This window comes from Ranitomeya imitator, chromosome 1, assembly GCF_032444005.1.
Source record: "Ranitomeya imitator isolate aRanImi1 chromosome 1, aRanImi1.pri, whole genome shotgun sequence".
NCBI classification, from domain to species: Eukaryota; Metazoa; Chordata; class Amphibia; order Anura; family Dendrobatidae; genus Ranitomeya; species Ranitomeya imitator.
Window position 1 is genome coordinate 1,212,883,577 of NC_091282.1, and position 21,578 is coordinate 1,212,905,154.

General features: G+C 49.6%; 1 protein-coding gene across 1 annotated transcript in view; it reads left to right on the forward strand.

Annotated features, from left to right (window-relative positions):
- LOC138658379 (matrix metalloproteinase-21-like) overlaps nt 1–21,578 on the forward strand; it is a 98,467-nt gene that overhangs the window by 75,085 nt on the left and 1,804 nt on the right. The window contains exons 6-7 of the mRNA XM_069745823.1: nt 7,876–8,127; nt 21,347–21,519. Coding sequence (XP_069601924.1) covers nt 7,876–8,127; nt 21,347–21,519 — 425 coding nt within the window. The remainder of the gene's footprint in view (nt 1–7,875; nt 8,128–21,346; nt 21,520–21,578) is intronic.

A 21,578-nucleotide genomic window follows, 5' to 3' on the forward strand; every position in this document is an offset into this window, starting at 1 on the left:
CTCTATAGTGTGACCGCTCTTACAGTACAGAGCTCTATAGTGTGACCGCTCTTACAGTACAGAGCTCTATAGCGTGACCGCTCTTACAGTACAGAGCTCTATAGTGTGACCGCTCTTACAATAGAGATCTGTAGTGTGACCGCTCTTACAGTACAGAGCTCTATAGTGTGACCGCTCTTACAGTACAGCGCTCTATAGTGTGACTGCTCTTACAGTACAGAGCTCTATAGTGTGACCGCTCTTACAGTACAGAGCTCTATAGTGTGACCGCTCTTACAGTACACAGCTCTATAGTGTGACCTCTCTTACAGTACAGAGCTCTATAGTGTGACCGCTCTTACAGTACAGACATCTATAGTGTGACCGCTCTTACAGTACAGAGATCTATAGTGTGACCGCTCTTACAGTACAGAGCTCTATAGTGTGAGCGCTCTTACAGTACAGAGCTCTATAGTGTGACCGCTCTTACAGTACAGAGCTCTATAGTGTGACCGCTCTTACAGTACAGAGCTCTATAGTGTGACCGCTCTTACAGTACAGAGCTCTATAGTGTGACTGCTCTTACAGTACAGTGCTCTATAGTGTGACCTCTCTTACAGTACAGTGCTCTATAGTGTGACCGCTCTTACAGTACAGTGCTCTATAGTGTGACTGCTCTTACAGTACAGTGCTCTATAGTGTGACTGCTCTTACAGTACAGAGCTCTATAGTGTGACCGCTCTTACAGTGCAGAGCTCTATAGTGTGACCTCTCTTACAGTACAGTGCTCTATAGTGTGACCGCTCTTACAGTACCGAGCTCTATAGTGTGACCGCTCTTACAGTACACAGCTCTATAGTGTGACCGCTGTTACAGTACAGCGCTCTATAGTGTGAACGCTCTTACAGTACAGAGCTCTATAGTGTGACCGCTCTTACAGTACAGAGCTCTATAGTGTGACCGCTCTTACAGTATAGAGCTCTATAGTGTGACCTCTCTTACAGTACAGTGCTCTATAGTGTGACCGCTCTTACAGTACAGGAGCTCTATAGTGTGACCGCTCTTACAGTACAGAGCTCTATAGTGTGACCGCTCTTACAGTACAGAGCTCTATAGTGTGACCGCTCTTACAGTACAGAGCTCTATAGTGTGACCGCTCTTACAGTACAGAGCTCTATAGTGTGACCGCTCTTACAGTACAGAGCTCTATAGTGTGACCGCTCTTACAGTACACAGCGCTATAGTGTGACCGCTCTTACAGTACAGAGCTCTATAGTGTGACCGCTCTCACAGTATAGAGCTCTATAGTGTGACCTCTCTTACAGTACAGAGCTCTATAGTGTGACCGCTCTTTCAGTACACAGCTCTATAGTGTGACTGCTCTTACAGTACAGTGCTCTATAGTGTGACCGCTCTTACAGTACAGAGCTCTATAGTGTGACCGCTCTTACAGTACAGAGCTCTATAGTGTGACCGCTCTTACAGTACACAGCTCTATAGTGTGACCGTTCTTACAGTACAGTGCTCTATAGTGTGACCGCTCTTACAGTACACAGCTCTATAGTGTGACCTCTTACAGTACATAGCTCCATAGTGTGACTGCTCTTACAGTACAGAGCTCTATAGTGTGACCGCTCTCACAGTATAGAGCTCTATAGTGTGACCTCTCTTACAGTACAGATCTATAGTGTGACTGCTCTTACAGTACAGAGCTCTATAGTGTGACCGCTCTTACAGTACAGATCTATAGTGTGACCGCTCTTACAGTACACAGCTCTATAGTGTGACCTCTTACAGTACACAGCTCCATAGTGTGACTGCTCTTACAGTACAGAGCTCTATAGTGTGACCGCTCTTACAGTACAGAGCTCTATAGTGTGACCGCTCTTACAGTACACAGCTCTATAGTGTGACCGTTCTTACAGTACAGTGCTCTATAGTGTGACCGCTCTTACAGCACAGAGCTCTATAGTGTGACCGCTCTTACAGTACACAGCTCTATAGTGTGACCGCTCTTACAGTACACAGCTCTATAGTGTGACCGCTCTTACAGTACAGAGCTCTATAGTGTGACCGCTCTTACAGTACAGAGCTCTATAGTGTGACTGCTCTTACAGTACAGAGCTCTATAGTGTGACTGCTCTTACAGCACAGAGCTCTATAGTGTGACCGCTCTTACAGTACAGAGCTCTATAGTGTGACCGCTCTTACAGTACACAGCTCTATAGTGTGACCGTTCTTACAGTACACAGCTCTATAGTGTGACCGCTCTTACAGTACACAGCTCTATAGTGTGACCGCTCTTACAGTACACAGCTCTATAGTGTGACCGCTCTTACAGTACACAGCTCTATAGTGTGACCGCTCTTACAGTACAGAGCTCTATAGTGTGACCGCTCTTACAGTACAGAGCTCTATAGTGTGACCGCTCTTACAGTACAGAGCTCTATAGTGTGACTGCTCTTACAGCACAGAGCTCTATAGTGTTACCGCTCTTACAGTACAGAGCTCTATAGTGTGACCGCTCTTACAGTACAGAGCTCTATAGTGTGACCGCTCTTACAGTACAGAGCTCTATAGTGTGACCGCTCTTACAGTACAGAGCTCTATAGTGTGACCGCTCTTACAGTACAGAGCTCTATAGTGTGACCGCTCTTACAGTACAGAGCTCTATAGTGTGACCGCTCTTACAGTACACAGCTCTATAGTGTGACCGCTCTTACAGTACAGAGCTCTATAGTGTGACCTCTCTTACAGTACAGAGCTCTATAGTGTGACCGCTCTTACAGTACACAGCTCTATAGTGTGACCGTTCTTACAGTACACAGCTCTATAGTGTGACCGCTCTTACAGTACACAGCTCTATAGTGTGACCGCTCTTACAGTACACAGCTCTATAGTGTGACCGCTCTTACAGTACACAGCTCTATAGTGTGACCGCTCTTACAGTACAGAGCTCTATAGTGTGACCGCTCTTACAGTACAGAGCTCTATAGTGTGACCGCTCTTACAGTACAGAGCTCTATAGTGTGACCGCTCTTACAGTACAGAGCTCTATAGTGTGACCGCTCTTACAGTACAGAGCTCTATAGTGTGACCGCTCTTACAGTATAGAGCTCTATAGTGTGACCGTTCTTACAGTACAGAGCTCTATAGTGTGACCTCTCTTACAGTACAGAGCTCTATAGTGTGACCGCTCTTACAGTACAGAGCTCTATAGTGTGACCGCTCTTACAGTACAGAGCTCTATAGTGTGACCGCTCTTACAGTATAGAGCTCTATAGTGTGACCGCTCTTACAGTACAGAGCTCTATAGTGTGACCGTTCTTACAGTACACAGCTCTATAGTGTGACCGCTCTTACAGTACACAGCTCTATAGTGTGACCGCTCTTACAGTACAGAGCTCTATAGTGTGACCTCTCTTACAGTACAGAGCTCTATAGTGTGACCGCTCTTACAGTACAGAGCTCTATAGTGTGACCGCTCTTACAGTACAGAGCTCTATAGTGTGACCGCTCTTACAGTACAGAGCTCTATAGTGTGACCGCTCTTACAGTATAGAGCTCTATAGTGTGACCGCTCTTACAGTACAGAGCTCTATAGTGTGACCGTTCTTACAGTACACAGCTCTATAGTGTGACCGCTCTTACAGTACACAGCTCTATAGTGTGACCGCTCTTACAGTACAGAGCTCTATAGTGTGACCTCTCTTACAGTACAGAGCTCTATAGTGTGACCGCTCTTACAGTACAGAGCTCTATAGTGTGACCGCTCTTACAGTACACAGCTCTATAGTGTGACCGCTCTTACAGTACAGAGCTCTATAGTGTGACCGCTCTTACAGTACAGAGCTCTATAGTGTGACCTCTCTTACAGTACACAGCTCTATAGTGTGACCTCTCTTACAGCAGAGAATCTACAGCGTGACCGCTCTTACAGTACAGAGCTCTATAGTGTGACTGCTCTTACAGTACAGAGCTCTATAGTGTGACCGCTCTTACAGTACACAGCTCTATAGTGTGACCTCTCTTACAGTACAGAGCTCTATAGTGTGACCGCTCTTACAGTACAGAGCTCTATAGTGTGACCGCTCTTACAGCAGAGAATCTACAGTGTGACCGCTCTTACAGTACACAGCTCTATATTGTGACCGCTCTTACAGTACAGAGCTCTATAGTGTGACTGCTCTTACAGTACAGAGCTCTATAGTGTGACTGCTCTTACAGTACACAGCTCTATAGTGTGACCGCTCTTACAGTACACAGCTCTATAGTGTGACCTCTCTTACAGTACAGAGCTCTATAGTGTGACTGCTCTTACAGTACACAGCTCTATAGTGTGACCGCTCTTACAGTACACAGCTCTATAGTGTGACCTCTCTTACAGTACAGAGCTCTATAGTGTGACCGCTCTTACAGTACAGAGCTCTATAGTGTGACCTCTCTTACAGTACACAGCTCTATAGTGTGACCGCTCTTACAGTACAGATCTCTATAGTGTGACCGCTCTTACAGTACAGAGCTCTATAATGTGACCGCTCTTACAGTACAGAGCTCTATAGTGTGACCTCTCTTACAGTACACAGCTCTATAGTGTGACAGCTCTTACAGTACAGAGTTCTATAGTGTGACCGCTCTTACAGTACAGAGCTCTATAGTGTGACAGCTCTTACAGTACAGAGTTCTATAGTGTGACCGCTCTTACAGTACACAGCTCTATAGTGTGACCTCTCTTACAGTACAGAGCTCTATAGTGTGACCGATCTTACAGTACAGAGCTCTATAGTGTGACCGCTATTACAGTACAGAGCTCTATAGTGTGACCGCCCTTACAGTACAGAGCTCTATAGTGTGACCGCTCTTACAGTACACAGCTCTATAGTGTGACCGCTCTTACAGTACAGAGCTCTATAGTGTGACCTCTCTTACAGTACACAGCTCTATAGTGTGACCTCTCTTACAGTACAGAGCTCTATAGTGTGACCGCTCTTACAGTACAGAGCTCTATAGTGTGACCGCCCTTACAGTACAGAGCTCTATAGTGTGACCGCTCTTACAGTACACAGCTCTATAGTGTGACCTCTCTTACAGTACAGAGCTCTATAGTGTGACCGCTCTTACAGTACAGAGCTCTATAGTGTGACCGCTCTTACAGTACAGAGCTCTATAGTGTGACCGCTCTTACAGTACAGAGCTCTATAGTGTGACCTCTCTTACAGTACAGAGCTCTATAGTGTGACCGCTCTTACAGCAGAGAATCTACAGTGTGACCGCTCTTACAGTACAGAGCTCTATAGTGTGACTGCTCTTACAGTACACAGCTCTATAGTGTGACCGCTCTTACAGTACACAGCTCTATAGTGTGACCTCTCTTACAGTACAGTGCTCTATAATGTGACCGCTCTTACAGTACAGATCTCTATAGTGTGACCGCTCTTACAGTACAGAGCTCTATAGTGTGACCGCTCTAACAGTACAGAGCTCTATAGTGTGACCGCTCTTACAGTACACAGCTCTATAGTGTGACCTCTCTTACAGTACAGAGCTCTATAGTGTGACCGATCTTACAGTACAGAGCTCTATAGTGTGACCGCTATTACAGTACAGAGCTCTATAGTGTGACCGCCCTTACAGTACAGAGCTCTATAGTGTGACCGCTCTTACAGTACACAGCTCTATAGTGTGACCGCTCTTACAGTACAGAGCTCTATAGTGTGACCTCTCTTACAGTACAGAGCTCTATAGTGTGACCGCTCTTACAGTACAGAGCTCTATAGTGTGACCGATCTTACAGTACAGAGCTCTATAGTGTGACCGCTATTACAGTACAGAGCTCTATAGTGTGACCTCTCTTACAGTACAGAGCTCTATAGTGTGACCGCTCTTACAGTACAGAGCTCTATAGTGTGACCGCTCTTACAGTACAGAGCTCTATAGTGTGACCGCTCTTACAGTACAGAGCTCTATAGTGTGACCGCTCTTACAGTACAGAGCTCTATAGTGTGACCGCTATTACAGTACAGAGCTCTATAGTGTGACCGCCCTTACAGTACAGAGCTCTATAGTGTGACCGCTCTTACAGTACACAGCTCTATAGTGTGACCGCTCTTACAGTACAGAGCTCTATAGTGTGACCTCTCTTACAGTACAGAGCTCTATAGTGTGACCTCTCTTACAGTACAGAGCTCTATAGTGTGACAGCTCTTACAGTACAGAGTTCTATAGTGTGACCTCTCTTACAGCAGAGAATCTACAGCGTGACCGCTCTTACAGTACACAGCTCTATAGTGTGACCTCTCTTACAGTACAGAGCTCTATAGTGTGACCTCTCTTACAGTACACAGCTCTATAGTGTGACCGCTCTTACAGTACACAGCTCTATAGTGTGACCGCTCTTACAGTACACAGCTCTATAGTGTGACCTCTCTTACAGTACAGAGCTCTATAGTGTGACCTCTCTTACAGTACAGAGCTCTATAGTGTGACCGCTCTTACAGTACAGAGCTCTATAGTGTGACCGCTCTTACAGTACACAGCTCTATAGTGTGACCTCTCTTACAGTACAGAGCTCTATAGTGTGACCGCTCTTACAGTACAGAGCTCTATAGTGTGACCGCTCTTACAGTACACAGCTCTATAGTGTGACCGCTATTACAGTACAGAGCTCTATAGTGTGACCGCCCTTACAGTACAGAGCTCTATAGTGTGACCGCTCTTACAGTACACAGCTCTATAGTGTGACCTCTCTTACAGTACAGAGCTCTATAGTGTGACCGCTCTTACAGTACAGAGCTCTATAGTGTGACCGCTCTTACAGTACACAGCTCTATAGTGTGACCGCTATTACAGTACAGAGCTCTATAGTGTGACCGCTCTTACAGTACAGAGCTCTATAGTGTGACCTCTCTTACAGTACAGAGCTCTATAGTGTGACCGCTCTTACAGTACAGAGCTCTATAGTGTGACCGCTCTTACAGTACAGAGCTCTATAGTGTGACCGCTTTTACAGTACAGAGCTCTATAGTGTGACCGCTCTTACAGTACAGAGCTCTATAGTGTGACCGCTCTTACAGTACAGAGCTCTATAGTGTGACCTCTCTTACAGTACAGAGCTCTATAGTGTGACCTCTCTTACAGTACAGAGCTCTATAGTGTGACCGCTCTTACAGTACAGAGCTCTATAGTGTGACCTCTCTTACAGTACAGAGCTCTATAGTGTGACCGCTCTTACAGTACAGAGCTCTATAGTGTGACCTCTCTTACAGTACAGAGCTCTATAGTGTGACCTCTCTTACGGTACAGAGCTCTATAGTGTGACCGCTCTTACAGTACAGAGCTCTATAGTGTGACCTCTCTTACAGTACAGAGCTCTATAGTGTAACTGCTCTTACAGTACAGAGCTCTATAGTGTGACCGCTCTTACAGTACAGAGCTCTATAGTGTGACCGCTCTTACAGTACAGAGCTCTATATTGTGACCGTTCTTACAGTACAGAGCTCTATAGTGTGACCGCTCTTACAGTACAGAGCTCTATAGTGTGACCGCTCTTACAGTACAGAGCTCTATAGTGTGACCGCTCTTACAGTACAGAGCTCTATAGTGTGACCACTCTTATAGTACAGAGCTCTATAGTGTGACCACTCTTAGAGTACACAGATCTATAGTGTAACCGCTCTTACAGTACAGAGCTCTATAGTGTGACCGCTCTTACAGTACACAGTTCTATAGTGTGACCGCTCTTACAATAGAGAATCTGTATTGTGACCGCTCTTACTGTAGAGAACCCTTTCTATAACGGTGGTGATAACTACTTTTTTCCGGTTTATGGGTCGGCGGGACCCATCAGGTCCTGTAGAGTGAGCACCTGTGTCTGACTGTGGTCCATCTTGTGCACAGGGCGATGTTCTGGGCGGTTTAGCACCGTATTTGACTGGCTTCTCCCAAACCGCAGCGCGCCCGGCAGCTGGGTCTTCCAGACGTACTTCTTCCGGAGGAGCTGGTACTGGATGTATGAGAACCGCAACAATCGCACTCGTTATCGAGACCCTCGCGTAGTGTCCGGTGGCTGGAGAGGGATCCCACACTCCGACATCGATGCATTTGTACAATTCTGGACGAGAGACAAGGATTTCACTCTTTTCTTTAAAGGTATGAGGCACTTACTCTCCCAGCTGTGAAGGATAAATGATGGGTGCTGTAGTCCACAACATCTCTATTAGTGAGGTTACCACAGCTGCAGTTCGCATGCAACACACAGTGACTGCACCAGCAGAATAGTGAGTGCAGCTCTGGAGTATAATACAGGAGGTAACTCAGGATCAGTAATGTAATGTATGTACACAGTGACTGCACCAGCAGAATAGAGAGTGCAGCTCTGCTCAGATGCTGCTCATTGTGTTGATTGTGGGTGCGGTCGCTGCTGAACTTGCTGTGTGCTCCTGAGCTCCTGGGATCCACCACCTCTCTTCCCGGGGACCTGCTCTCTCTCTTACCCAGGGAGGGAGTGGGTTTCCTGGGATGAGTGAAGGAGCCAAGTCCCAGGCTTCTGCTTCCCGGACCAGGCTGGCGGGGGGCAGAAGGAACCAGCAACCAGCCTGCACATCAGAGGACTCAGGGGTGAGACGCTACACGAGGAGTCACAGCAATGTGGCTCCTACTCCCCCCAGGTCTGCAGAGACCCAGAGAAGCCGCATGGCTTCCAACATGGAGGAGAAGCCTGCTAGTGTGCAAGATAGCGGTCCTTCCGGAGGAAAGCTGAGTGCTCATGGAGGTGAGGCCAACCCCACTGAGGAGGGTTGGGCGCTGCAGAGACCCCGGGAGTCTGTCCACCTATGCTTCCCGGGTCATGAGCCACCTCCTTGAGGATGAAGAGCCTAGTAAGGCCCTGAGGAGGCTCCGGGAGGAGCTGCGCTACACAAGCGCTAAAGCTGCAGGCGCCTCCAGACCCAGGAAGAATTTTCTCCAGGTGGAGGTAAGGAGACTGAAGCTTGAAATTAATGACCTGGAGGTAAGAAAAGCATTTATTCGAGAAAAAAGTGGACCATTTAAAGAAAAGCTTATAAATGAAGACCGATTCAGAGAAATGGCTGATAACAGAGAGCAAAGGCAGATGGGGCTGCAGCCTGAGAGCCAGGTGGATGATGATGATGATGATGAGGAGGATGACCAGCAGAAAGCCCCACCTGGCAGCCTGCTTAGTCACTCACAGGCCACGTGCAGCGAGCTCCCTGCAGGACAGGCGACAATGACATCTCGTCGCAGTTCTGCTGGCTCTGGGGAGGACAGTGACATCATCGGCCAGGGAGGGGCGCTAATGGCTGAGATCAAGCTCCTGGAGTCCCCAGTGTGCCTTCAGAACTTCCATCTTGGTGATGATTTACCAGAGGAGGCACCTGGGGGCCAGAAGAAAAAGTCAAAGAAGATCAAAAGAAGCGGTAAGCTATGTGTATGCCCCCCTCCCTGTACCCCCTGAGTTGGCTGCGGGGTCAGCTCGCTGTATAAGCCCTGTTGCCCAGCCCAGCCCGGTTTCTGCTATGGATCCGGTGCAAAGGCACGGGCAGATTACAGAGCACGGTAATGAGGCGCAGAGCTCCGTCTCTGCTTGTAGTAGCAGGGACGTAGCAGCAGGTGCATCAGCCAAGAGGCTGGACAGTGAGGGCGGCCCGGCGGCGGGTGAACAGTCAGGCCACGATACTGTGGTCCACTCCTCAGTGGGAGGGGGGAGCGGCCCGGTGTCGGGGGCAGCTCCGGTAGCCTCGGTGCCCCTGAATACTGTTGCCGCTGATCACTTAGTTGAGGAGCGGCGGCGGTGTGAGGGGGTTGCCTTGGGCTGGGAGTTCCGGTCCTCCCAAAGTCCTATTTTGTGTTGGTGCCGCTGGTCAACAAGATCCTGATGCTAAGGATCAGCGGTGCCTCACAGCAGCTAAAGATCAACGGCACCTGGCAGCAACCATGAAGTAGCAGAAAATATCAACTGATGATGCGGAGGGCACACGTAAGACCAGGAGTGAGGTCACCTCCAGTTCTGTGGAGGAGACTCAGCCCCTTGTGCCTGATGATGTGGAGGCCAAAGTGTCATCCCCTGTTGTCACTGGTCCAGCAGGAGTGAACGTGGTGGGTATGGATGCGGAAAATTCTTTGTCTAGTGGTGTGGTTGCTGGTTTGGTGGATGGTGAGGGGGTTATGGAGGTGGGTAACTGTGATACTGCTGGTGTGGATGTGGTCACTGGTCCGGTTGCCCCCCTGGTGGTGGCAGCACCTGTCAGGAGCTTTGCCGCTGTCACCTCCGGGGGAAATAGGGCATCCTCCTCGTCTCTGGGCTCTGGGGATGGCATGTTGCAGCGGCGTCTTCTGGAGGCTCTAAAGAAGGGGGAGAGATCACTAATGGTAGAGGGTCGAGAGGTTGATCTATCCTTCTGGATAGAGAGGCATGGCCTCAGGGCCTTCCGAGAGCAAAGATTGGGATTACAGTGTGGTCCCTCCCAACAGCCGGGCCGGGTAGTGTGCATAGGAATGTGGTCCGTCTTCAGTGGAGGGGCAGTGATGCATGTCCTCCAAGGTCGAAGGTTGTGGAGCTCCTGCTGAGGATGGGCTTCAAGGCGATTGACATCTATGCCTTGATACATCCCTATTCCATACCTGAGTTTGATGTCAGCTTTGTTCGGTCGGAGGGGCTTGAACTCTTCTGGTCGAACTATGAGTTGGCAAAAAATGAGCCCGGCTGGCTTGCCAAAATCAAGTCAAGAAAGTGACCGTGATGACATGTAACGAGTCACTTTCTTGTTATGACATCATGACGTGGCTTGGCCGGTATGGAGAGGTAGTGGAGATGCCAAAGAAAAACCGTGACGAGTTTGGTATCTGGTCAGGGGCCTGGGCGTTTTTGGTAAAACTTAAGAGTTCAGGTGGTACGGTTTCCCACATTCCATCGTCTGCCTTCCTGGGTAGGGATTGTATCCTGGTCTTCTACCAGGGGCAACTGGAGCTCTGTCACAGGTGTGGCGACCACACACACTTCAGTGCAAACTGCACTGTGCAGAAATGTGCATTGTGTGGGGATATCGGCCATCTTGCTGCATCTTGTGTGGAGATTGCGTGCCATCTGTGTGGTGAGTTCGGTCACCCATTCAGCCGTTGTCCTCGGTCCTTCGCTAATGCAGTCGTGACCCCGGTGAGAGAAAGCCATGAAGCTGATTCTGCTGGGGAAGGGACTAGTAGGGGTGAGATAGCTGAGGGGCCAAGGAGAAAAAGCAATAAAAAGATGCCTGCCCAACTGAGGCGTCTAGACAAGTGCAGACAGTAGAGAGAGCTGGGCGAGCCCCGGGCTACTGGGGTGGCCCCTGTCCTGGATGCCAGTCTTGCTGCTGAGGTTTCGAGGGATGATAAGTTGGATGAAGAATCAGGAGGATCCACAGGGAGGAAAGTGCCACTGTCTCCGAATACCCCCATTAGGAAAGTATGGATGAGGATAATAGGCAGTGGGTAGATGTCAAGCGTAAGCTTGGCACCAAAAAGAAGAGAAAGAAGGGAGATAAAACATCTTGCTGCTGAGGTTTTGAGGGATGTTGAGTTGGATGAGGAAGTTAGGAGGATCCACAGGGAGGAGAGCGCCACTGTCTCTGAATCCTCTCATTATGAAACTATGGATGATGATAATATGCAGTGTGTAGATGACAAGCGTAAGCTTGGCACCAAAAGGAAGAGAAAGAAGGGAGATAAAACATATTCTCCCGCTCTGACCAACTTACCTAAGGAAGGAAAAACTGAATCCGCTCTGGTTGGTCTTTCTAACCGGTTCCAAGCCCCTGAAAACATCGCTTCCTCTGAGAAGGAAGCTGAGGGTGAGGTTCCGGCTTCGGCAGGGCTTACAGGGGGTGCCGAGTCTCCTTCTTCTGGGAATGTAAGGTCCTTGGAGGGAGTGACCGGCCCGGATCTCGGAGATGAGGACGATAAAAAAACAGGTAAGAATGGACACCTCATTGTCTTTAAAGAGGGGGAAAGATTCCTCCTCTGAGACAGAAGGTAAGGGGAGTGGGAAGAAGAAAGCCATCTAACTCAATCATCAATGATGGTGGCACTCACTCCGTTGACGCTGGCATCCATTAATGTTGCCAGCATAAAGTCAAATACAGCTATATTTGCGGCCTTTTCTGACATTTTCTTTTTGCAAGAGACCAGGCTGCCAAACATGGCAGACATGTTTAAAGCTAAGAGGGAGTGGAGACTCAGGCCCTCCTATTGGTCTCTTGCGGCTGAGCCGTATAGCGGAGTGGCGGTCTTTTTTACAGCACCGGTGGAATGCCGATGGGTTATTGAGTTAGAAATGGGGAGGTGCCTGATCTTAAATGTCCTCATGAAGGGACAAGAGCTCCGGCTCATTAACATCTATGGTCCCCAATCTAAGTGGGACCGGAAGTGTCTCTTTATGAGGATCAAGCCCTACCTTTTTACAAGTCGGCAGGTTGTCTTTGGAGGGAACTTCATTACTGTCACGAGGCCCCCGAGATAGAGGAGGTTCCAGAGACAAGCTGACTTATGATAGCGTCGTCCTTAATAGTATAGCTAGTTGTCATGATCTAGACCGGCTTTTGAGTCCAGTCTTCCTTTTTCTGCTCTAATCATGTCAGGGGTTAACTTTTCTCAGCCTCAGTCTGGTCTCAGGTTTGCTCTTTAGCCCAGCTGTGTCCTGCAGATCATGTTAGTTATAGTTTCTGCTTAGTGCTGCTGTAAGCTGACTCTGATTGCTCTGTTTAGTCTTGTTCCTTTTTTTGTCTGAACCCGTGTCTCTGTTTTCCCCTGTTTCTGTCTTGACTCAGTGTTTCCCTTTAGTGTGCAGACTTCCCGGTTTGACTTGGTGTGTATCCTGACCTGTTTCTGTCCTTTGTCTTATCCGCTCCTGACTGTTACTGACCCCCTGGCTTGTCTTCGACCTCAAGTTTGCTTTTTCCTTTGGTACTGTGCTACAGTCTAGGATTTGACCCGACTTGTTTTGACTCTTCTGCTGAGACCTGTGGTAGCCTCACAGTTGCACTGCAGGTCAGCTATGTTTAGGTGCAGACCTGCTTCCTCTCTACTGTCATCTATTGAAGCCTGCACCTACCTGCATTGCATCAACATGACACCAGTGAGACTCGCCTGGTGGATGTCCACATTCGGCACTCGAGGGGTTCCCCTATCATAGAGGTAACTGTAGGTCCAGGATAGATAGATATTATTTAAATGAGGAAGCTGTTCTTCAGCAGTGTTTGGGGGAAAAAACTGGCACTGGCTGATCTGCCCTATGGATGTTGGACATGGACTGAGGCATGAGACGCAGGACCAGCTCTCAGGTCAGTGCGGGGGTTGGGAATGGTGGGCTTTAGTGTGGGGTGGTGGTTAGCTTAGTATTGTATATATTTGTATAGTTTGTAGTTATTTTATTTAAAATTTAAAAAAAAAAAAGTTAAAATTAAAATTTATTTATATTTTTTAAAGTTTATGTATATAGTGTTTGATTGCTATTGTTTATTTTATTTGGTAGACAACAATATATTTAGTATGTAGTGGCGCTATTGTAGATGCACAAAATCAGCTGCAAGTATAGCCCTAAACCACATAGGGAAATACTGATACTACAAGAAGGAAAAAATACTGCACTATATAAAATGCATAGATTAGACACCAATGTAATGTGATGAGCTGTGAGATAGGAGTCGGCTTTATGGGATTATGGTGTAAGTAAATGCGGATAGAAATATGTTGATCTGAACTGGAGTCTAAGAAAATAGAAAAAAGGACTTAAAATTTCAGATAAATGAAAACCTACTAGAAGGTATACTGCTGTATATAGATGGACATATCAAAAAAAGAGGAACGCAGATACTGTGGGGGACAGGTGAACGCTGAGAACAAAGGGCGCTTCCCGTAGTCAAAATATATATATATATATATATATATATATATATATATATATATAGACAGGTGCAATGGAGCAATCTGGTGCTAGACGTGCAGACTGAAATGTAAACGTTCAGTACCTGCGTCCGGGCACAAGTGTAGCTCCATCCAAAAAATGTATCAACAACCTTACTGGAAATGAAAAGAAGACTTTCCTATACTTCACGTTCTGGGCAGAAGGCTGGTGTATGGTCCTGAGCGCACTGTCCTGGCCGGTGCATGCGTCCTGAGCGCACTGTCCTGGCCGGTGTATGCGTCCTGAGTGCACTGTCCTGGCCGGTGTATGCGTCCTGAGCGCACTGTCCTGGCCGGTGTATGCGTCCTGAGCGCACTGTCCTGGCCGGTGTATGCGTCCTGAGCGCACTGTCCTGGCTGGTGTATGCGTCCTGAGCGCACTGTCCTGGCCGGTGTATGCGTCCTGAGCGCACTGTCCTGGCTGGTGTATGCGTCCTGAGCGCACCGTCCTGGCCGGTGTATGCGTCCTGAGCGCACTGTCCTGGCTGGTGTATGCGTCCTGAGCGCACTGTCCTGGCCGGTGTATGCGTCCTGAGCGCACTGTCCTGGCTGGTGTATGCGTCCTGAGCGCACTGTCCTGGCCGGTGTATGGTCCTGAGCGCACCATCCTGGACGGTGTATGTGTCCTGAGCGCACTGTCCTGGCCGGTGTATGGTCCTGAGCGCACTGTCCTGGCTGGTGCATGGTCCTGAGCACACTGTCCTGGCCGGTGTATGCGTCCTGAGTGCACCGTCCTGGCCAGTGTATGCGTCCTGAGCGCACCATCCTGGACGGTGTATGCGTCCTGAGCGCACTGTCCTGGCCGGTGTATGGTCCTGAGCGCACCGTCCTGGCCGATGTATGCGTCCTGAGTGCACTGTCCTGGCCGGTGTATGCGTCCTGAGCGCACTGTCCTGGCTGGTGTATGCGTCCTGAGCGCACTGTCCTGGCCGGTGTATGGTCCTGAGCGCACCATCCTGGACGGTGTATGCGTCCTGAGCGCACTGTCCTGGCCGGTGTATGGTCCTGAGCGCACTGTCCTGGCTGGTGCATGGTCCTGAGCACACTGTCCTGGCCGGTGTATGCGTCCACTCCTGAGTGCACCGTCCTGGCCAGTGTATGCGTCCTGAGCGCACCATCCTGGACGGTGTATGCGTCCTGAGCGCACTGTCCTGGCCGGTGTATGGTCCTGAGCGCACCGTCCTGGCCGGTGTATGGTCCTGAGTGCACCGTCCTGGCCGGTGTATGCGTCCTGAGCGCACTGTCCTGGCCGGTGTATGGTCCTGAGCGCACCGTCCTGGCCGGTGTATGCGTCCTGAGCGCACTGTCCTGGCCGGTGTATGCATCCTGAGCGCACTGTCCTGGCCGGTGTATGCATCCTGAGCGCACTGTCCTGGCTGGTGCATGCGTCCTGAGCGCACCATCCTGGACGGTGTATGCGTCCTGAGCGCACCGTCCTGGCCGGTGTATGGTCCTGAGCGCACTGTCCTGGCCGGTGTATGCGTCCTGAGCGCACTGTCCTGGCCGGTGTATGCATCCTGAGCGCACTGTCCTGGCTGGTGCATGCGTCCTGAGCGCACCATCCTGGACGGTGTATGGTCCTGAGCGCACTGTCCTGGCAGGTGTATGCATCCTGAGCGCACTGTCCTGGCTGGTGCATGCGTCCTGAGCGCACCATCCTGGACGGTGTATGCGTCCTGAGCGCACCGTCCTGGCCGGTGTATGGTCCTGAGCGCACCGTCCTGGCCGGTGTATGCGTCCTGAGCGCACTGTCCTGGCCGGTGTATGCGTCCTGAGCGCACCGTCCTGGCCAGTGTATGCGTCCTGAGCGCACCATCCTGGCCAGTGTATGCGTCCTGAGCGCACCATCCTGGACGGTGTATGCGTCCTGAGCGCACCATCCTGGACGGTGTATGCGTCCTGAGCGCACTGTCCTGGCCGGTGTATGGTCCTGAGTGCACTGTCCTGGCCGGTGTATGCGTCCTGAGTGCACTGTCCTGGCCGGTGTATGCGTCCTGAGCGCACTGTCCTGGCCGGTGTATGCGTCCTGAGCGCACTGTCCTGGCCGGTGTATGCGTCCTGAGCGCACCGTCCTGGCCGGTGTATGCGTCCTGAGCGCACCGTCCTGGCCGGTGTATGCGTCCTGAGCGCACCGTCCTGGCCGGTGTATGCGTCCTGAGCGCACTGTCCTGGCCGGTGTATGCGTCCTGAGCGCACTGTCCTGGCCGCTGTATGCGTCCAGAGCGCACTGTCCTGGCCGGTGTATGCGTCCAGAGCGCACTGTCCTGGCCGGTGTATGCGTCCTGAGCGCACTGTCCTGGCCGGTGTATGCGTCCTGAGCGCACTGTCCTGGCCGGTGTATGCGTCCTGAGCGCACTGTCCTGGCCGGTGTATGCGTCCTGAGCGCACCGTCCTGGCCGGTGTATGCGTCCTGAGCGCACTGTCCTGGCCGGTGTATGCGTCCTGAGCGCACTGTCCTGGCCGGTGTATGCGTCCTGAGCGCACTGTCCTGGCCGGTGTATGCGTCCAGAGCGCACTGTCCTGGCCGGTGTATGCGTCCAGAGTGCACTGTCCTGGCCGGTGTATGCGTCCTGAGCGCACTGTCCTGGCCGGTGTATGCGTCCTGAGCGCACTGTCCTGGCCGGTGTATGCGTCCTGAGCGCACCGTCCTGGCCGGTGTATGCGTCCTGAGCGCACTGTCCTGGCCGGTGTATGCGTCCTGAGCGCACTGTCCTGGCCGGTGTATGCGTCCTGAGCGCACTGTCCTGGCCGGTGTATGCGTCCTGAGTGCACTGTCCTGGCCGGTGTATGCGTCCAGAGCGCACTGTCCTGGCCGGTGTATGCGTCCAGAGCGCACTGTCCTGGCCGGTGTATGCGTCCTGAGCGCACTGTCCTGGCCGGTGTATGCGTCCTGAGCGCACTGTCCTGGCCGGTGTATGCGTCCTGAGCAGTAGGAAGTGAGGAGATCAGTGCGCGATGCTTAGCTTCACTGCGGCTGGCAGGACCTGCGTAGCGTTCGGGTCACGTGGTGCCAATGTAGGTAGTATGGAACACTGGAGGAGCCAAAATACAACCAACGCGTTTCGGAATAACATAATCATCAGGGTTGGCTCCCCCCTGTGTTGAAGGGCTTTATATACCCACTAGATGGTGGCCCGATTCTAACGCATCAGGTACTCTAGAATATGCATGTCCACGTAGTATTTTGCCCAGCCACGTAGTATAATGCTCTATGCAGTTATGGCCCCATAGATGCCCCATATAATGCCCCATGCAGTTATGGCCCCATAGATGCCCCATATAATGCTCTATGCAGTTATGGCCCCATAGATGCCCCATATAATGCCCCATGCAGTTATGGCCCCATAGATGCCCCATATAATGCCCCATGCAGTTATGGCCCCATAGATGCTCCATATACCCATGGCTACACATGTGGATATCAGTCAAATGCAAACAGTTCGACTTCATTATTTAATCCTTTAGGCTAAAGAGTGTCCAGTTCAAAAACATAGCGGGTTTCCTCCCGGGACATCTGTGTAATGTAATCGCCATTGTGCCAATCTCTTTGAACCCCCCTAATTCCAGTTCCCTTTACCCCCTGTAGGGACCCCCCATGGTGAGTTGAATAATGCTTGGATAAGGGGTGTGTGTGATATTTTTTCTTCTGTTGCGTAGGTGTTTGTTAATTCTCCTACATAGGGGGCGTTTGGTCGCCTACATACATCTTCCTACAGGGGCCTTCAATCACATAAATGACGCCCTGTGTGGTGCAGGCCATAAAATCTGCGATTTGTAGTTGGGTGCCATTTTGGGATATCACGGATTTTTGATTTGTCAGATGTAGCAGTTTACACATTTTACATTTGTGACAAGGGAAGAAACCTTTTATTAATTGTTTAAAGTGTCCCACGTAGTTGTCCGATGGACCCGGTTTCTGTACAGTGGGGCGATAATGGTGCCCAGATTACGCGCTTCCTACAGACAAAGCTTGGACGGTTAGCTGGTTTGTCAGAGTTTACTGACAATATTTCTGAGTAATGGGGTATTTGAATTCTCCTGAGTGATGATCGGAGTAGACACCTCATCGTTATTCCTAGCCGGATCCTTGTCATCCTTCTTCTGGTCACTGAGGAGTTGTTCCCGAGGGCTATCTCTCACGTTATCCCTTGTTTCTATTAGGTGCTTACAGTCATAGCCTTTATTTAAGAATGTGTTAATAATTGTACCGGCTTCTCCATCATCATCTAGATTGTTAGAGCCGTTCCGCTTTAGTCGCAGGAATTGGCTGCGTGGGACATTGAGATGGCATCTGCCCATAGAGATACAGCTACTTAATCTGTAGCTTTAGTATGTGTACATGTCTGGATTTTACCATTATCGATAGAAATGTTCAGATCTAAAAAATGGACGTGCTCTTTACTGGTAGTGGCTGAAAATGGAAGATAAAAGTCATTTTTATCAATGTCTATTAAAAACTAGTTAAGTGAATTTTCATCACCTTCCCATATAAAAAGGATATCATCAATAAAACGCAGCCATAGGGCCAGACCCGCGTGCAGTGAACCTACTGGAGGTAAAGGGAACTGGAATTAGGGGGGTTCAAAGAGATTGGCGCAATGGTGATTACATTAAACAGATGTCCCGGGAGGAAACCCGCTATGTTTTTGAACTGGACACTCTTTAGCCTAAAGGATTAAATAATGAAGTCGAACTGTTGGCGTTTGACTGATATCCACATGTGTAGCCATGGGTATATGGAGCATCTATGGGGCCATAACTGCATGGAGCATTATATGGAGCATCTTTGGGGCCATAACTGCATGGAGCATTATATGGGGCATCTATGGGGCCATAACTGCATGGAGCATTATATGGAGCATCTATGGGGCCATAACTGCATGGAGCATTATATGGAGCATCTATGGGGCCATAACTGCATGGAGCATTATATGGGGCATCTATGGGGCCATAACTGCATGGAGCATAATATGGAGCATCTTTGGGGCCATAACTGCATGGAGCATTATATGGAGCATCTATGGGGCCATAACTGCATGGAGCATTATATGGGGCATCTATGGGGCCATAACTGCATGGAGCATTATATGGGGCATCTATGGGGCCATAACTGCATGGAGCATAATATGGAGCATCTATGGGGCCATAACTGCATGGAGCATTATATGGAGCATCTATGGGGCCATAACTGCATGGAGCATAATATGGAGCATCTATGGGGCCATAACTGCATGGAGCATTATATGGAGCATCTTTGGGGCCATAACTGCATGGAGCATTATATGGAGCATCTATGGGGCCATAACTGCATGGAGCATTATATGGGGCATCTATGGGGCCATAACTGCATGGAGCATTATATGGGGCATCTATGGGGCCATAACTGCATGGAGCATAATATGGAGCATCTATGGGGCCATAACTGCATGGAGCATTATATGGAGCATCTTTGGGGCCATAACTGCATGGAGCATTATATGGAGCATCTATGGGGCCATAACTGCATGGAGCATTATATGGGGCATCTATGGGGCCATAACTGCATGGAGCATAATATGGAGCATCTATGGGGCCATAACTGCATGGAGCATTATATGGAGCATCTTTGGGGCCATAACTGCATGGAGCATTATATGGAGCATCTATGGGGCCATAACTGCATGGAGCATAATATGGAGCATCTATGGGGCCATAACTGCATGGAGCATTATATGGAGCATCTTTGGGGCCATAACTGCATGGAGCATTATATGGAGCATCTATGGGGCCATAACTGCATGGAGCATTATATGGGGCATCTATGGGGCCATAACTGCATGGAGCATTATATGGGGCATCTATGGGGCCATAACTGCATGGAGCATTATATGGGGCATCTATGGGGCCATAACTGCATGGAGCATTATATGGGGCATCTATGGGGCCATAACTGCATGGAGCATTATATGGGGCATCTATGGGGCCATAACTGCATGGGGCATTATATGGGGCATCTATGGGGCCATAACTGCATAGAGCATTATACTATGTGGCTGGGCAATATACTACGTGGACATGCATATTCTAGAATACCCGATGTGTTAGAATCGGGCCACCATCTAGTGGGTATATAAAGCCCTTCAACACAGGGGGGAGCCAACCCTGATGATTATGTTATTCCGAAACGCGTTGGTTGTATTTTGGCTCCTCCAGTGTTCCATACTACCTTCATTGGCACCACGTGACCCATGAGCCACGTGACCCGAACGCTACGCAGGTCCTGCCAGCCGCAGTGAAGCTAAGCATCGCGCACTGATCTCCTCACTTCCTACCGCTCAGGACGCATACACCGGCCAGGACAGTGCGCTCAGGACGCATACACCGGCCAGGACAGTGCGCTCAGGACGCATACACCGGCCAGGACAGTGCGCTCAGGACGCATGCACCGGCCAGGACGGTGCGCTCAGGACGCATACACCAGCCAGGACGGTGCGCTCAGGACGCATACACTGGCCAGGACAGTGCGCTCAGGACGCATGCACCAGCCAGGACAGTGCGCTCAGGACGCATACACCGGCCAGGACAGTTCGCTCAGGACGCATACACCGGCCAGGACAGTGCGCTCAGGACGCATACACCGGCCAGGACAGTGCGCTCAGGACGCATGCACCGGCCAGGACAGTGCGCTCAGGACCATACACCAGCCTTCTGCCCAGGACGTGAAGTATAGGAAAGTCTTCTTTTCATTTCCAGTAAGGTTGTTGATACATTTTTTGGATTGAGCTACACTTGTGCCCGGACGCAGGTACTGAACATTTACATTTCAGTCTGCACGTCTAGCACCAGATTGCTCCATTGCACCTGTCTATATATATATATATATATATATATTTTAACTAGGGGAAGCGCCCTTTGTTCTCAGCGTTCACCTGTCCCCCACAGTATCTGCGTTCCTCTTTTTTTGATATGTCCATCTATATACAGCAGTATACCTTCTAGTAGGTTTTCATTTATCTGAAATTTTAAGTCCTTTTTTCTATTTTCTTAGACTCCAGTTCAGATCAACATATTTCTATCCGCATTTACTTACACCATAATCCCATAAAGCCGACTCCTATCTCACAGGTCATCACATTACATTGGTGTCTAATCTATGCAGTATTTCTTCTTTCTTGATTATTTTATGTTTTTTTATTATTTTGTTTGGTGACCGGCCCAGAAGGAGTAAGTTCTTAATGTTAGTTATTATTCTGTATCTATAATATGTGTGAGAGGAGAGGATGAGCGGCTGGACCAGTGTTCAGTATACTGATTATTTTCTGGCTGATATTTCTGTTTAGTTTCTGTTGTTATTATTAGTGTTATGTTTTTCATTTTTATAATAAAAGATCTCCAGGATGTAGCTCAGCTTTGAGAACTTCCCTGTCTCCCTCTCCAGGCATCCAGTACTGGCGTTATGACAATGAGAATGATAGGGCGTACGTGCTGGACCCTGATGGCCATGTCTATCCACGCCTCATTTCTGAAGGCTTCCCTGGTGTCAGTGGACCCATCGACACGGCCTTCTATGACCATGAGGAGAGGAACATTTATTTCTTCCGAGGAAGGAATGTAAGTGAATGATTTAGCCAACTTAAATCCTAGAAAGTTATAGGGGCAATTATAATGCA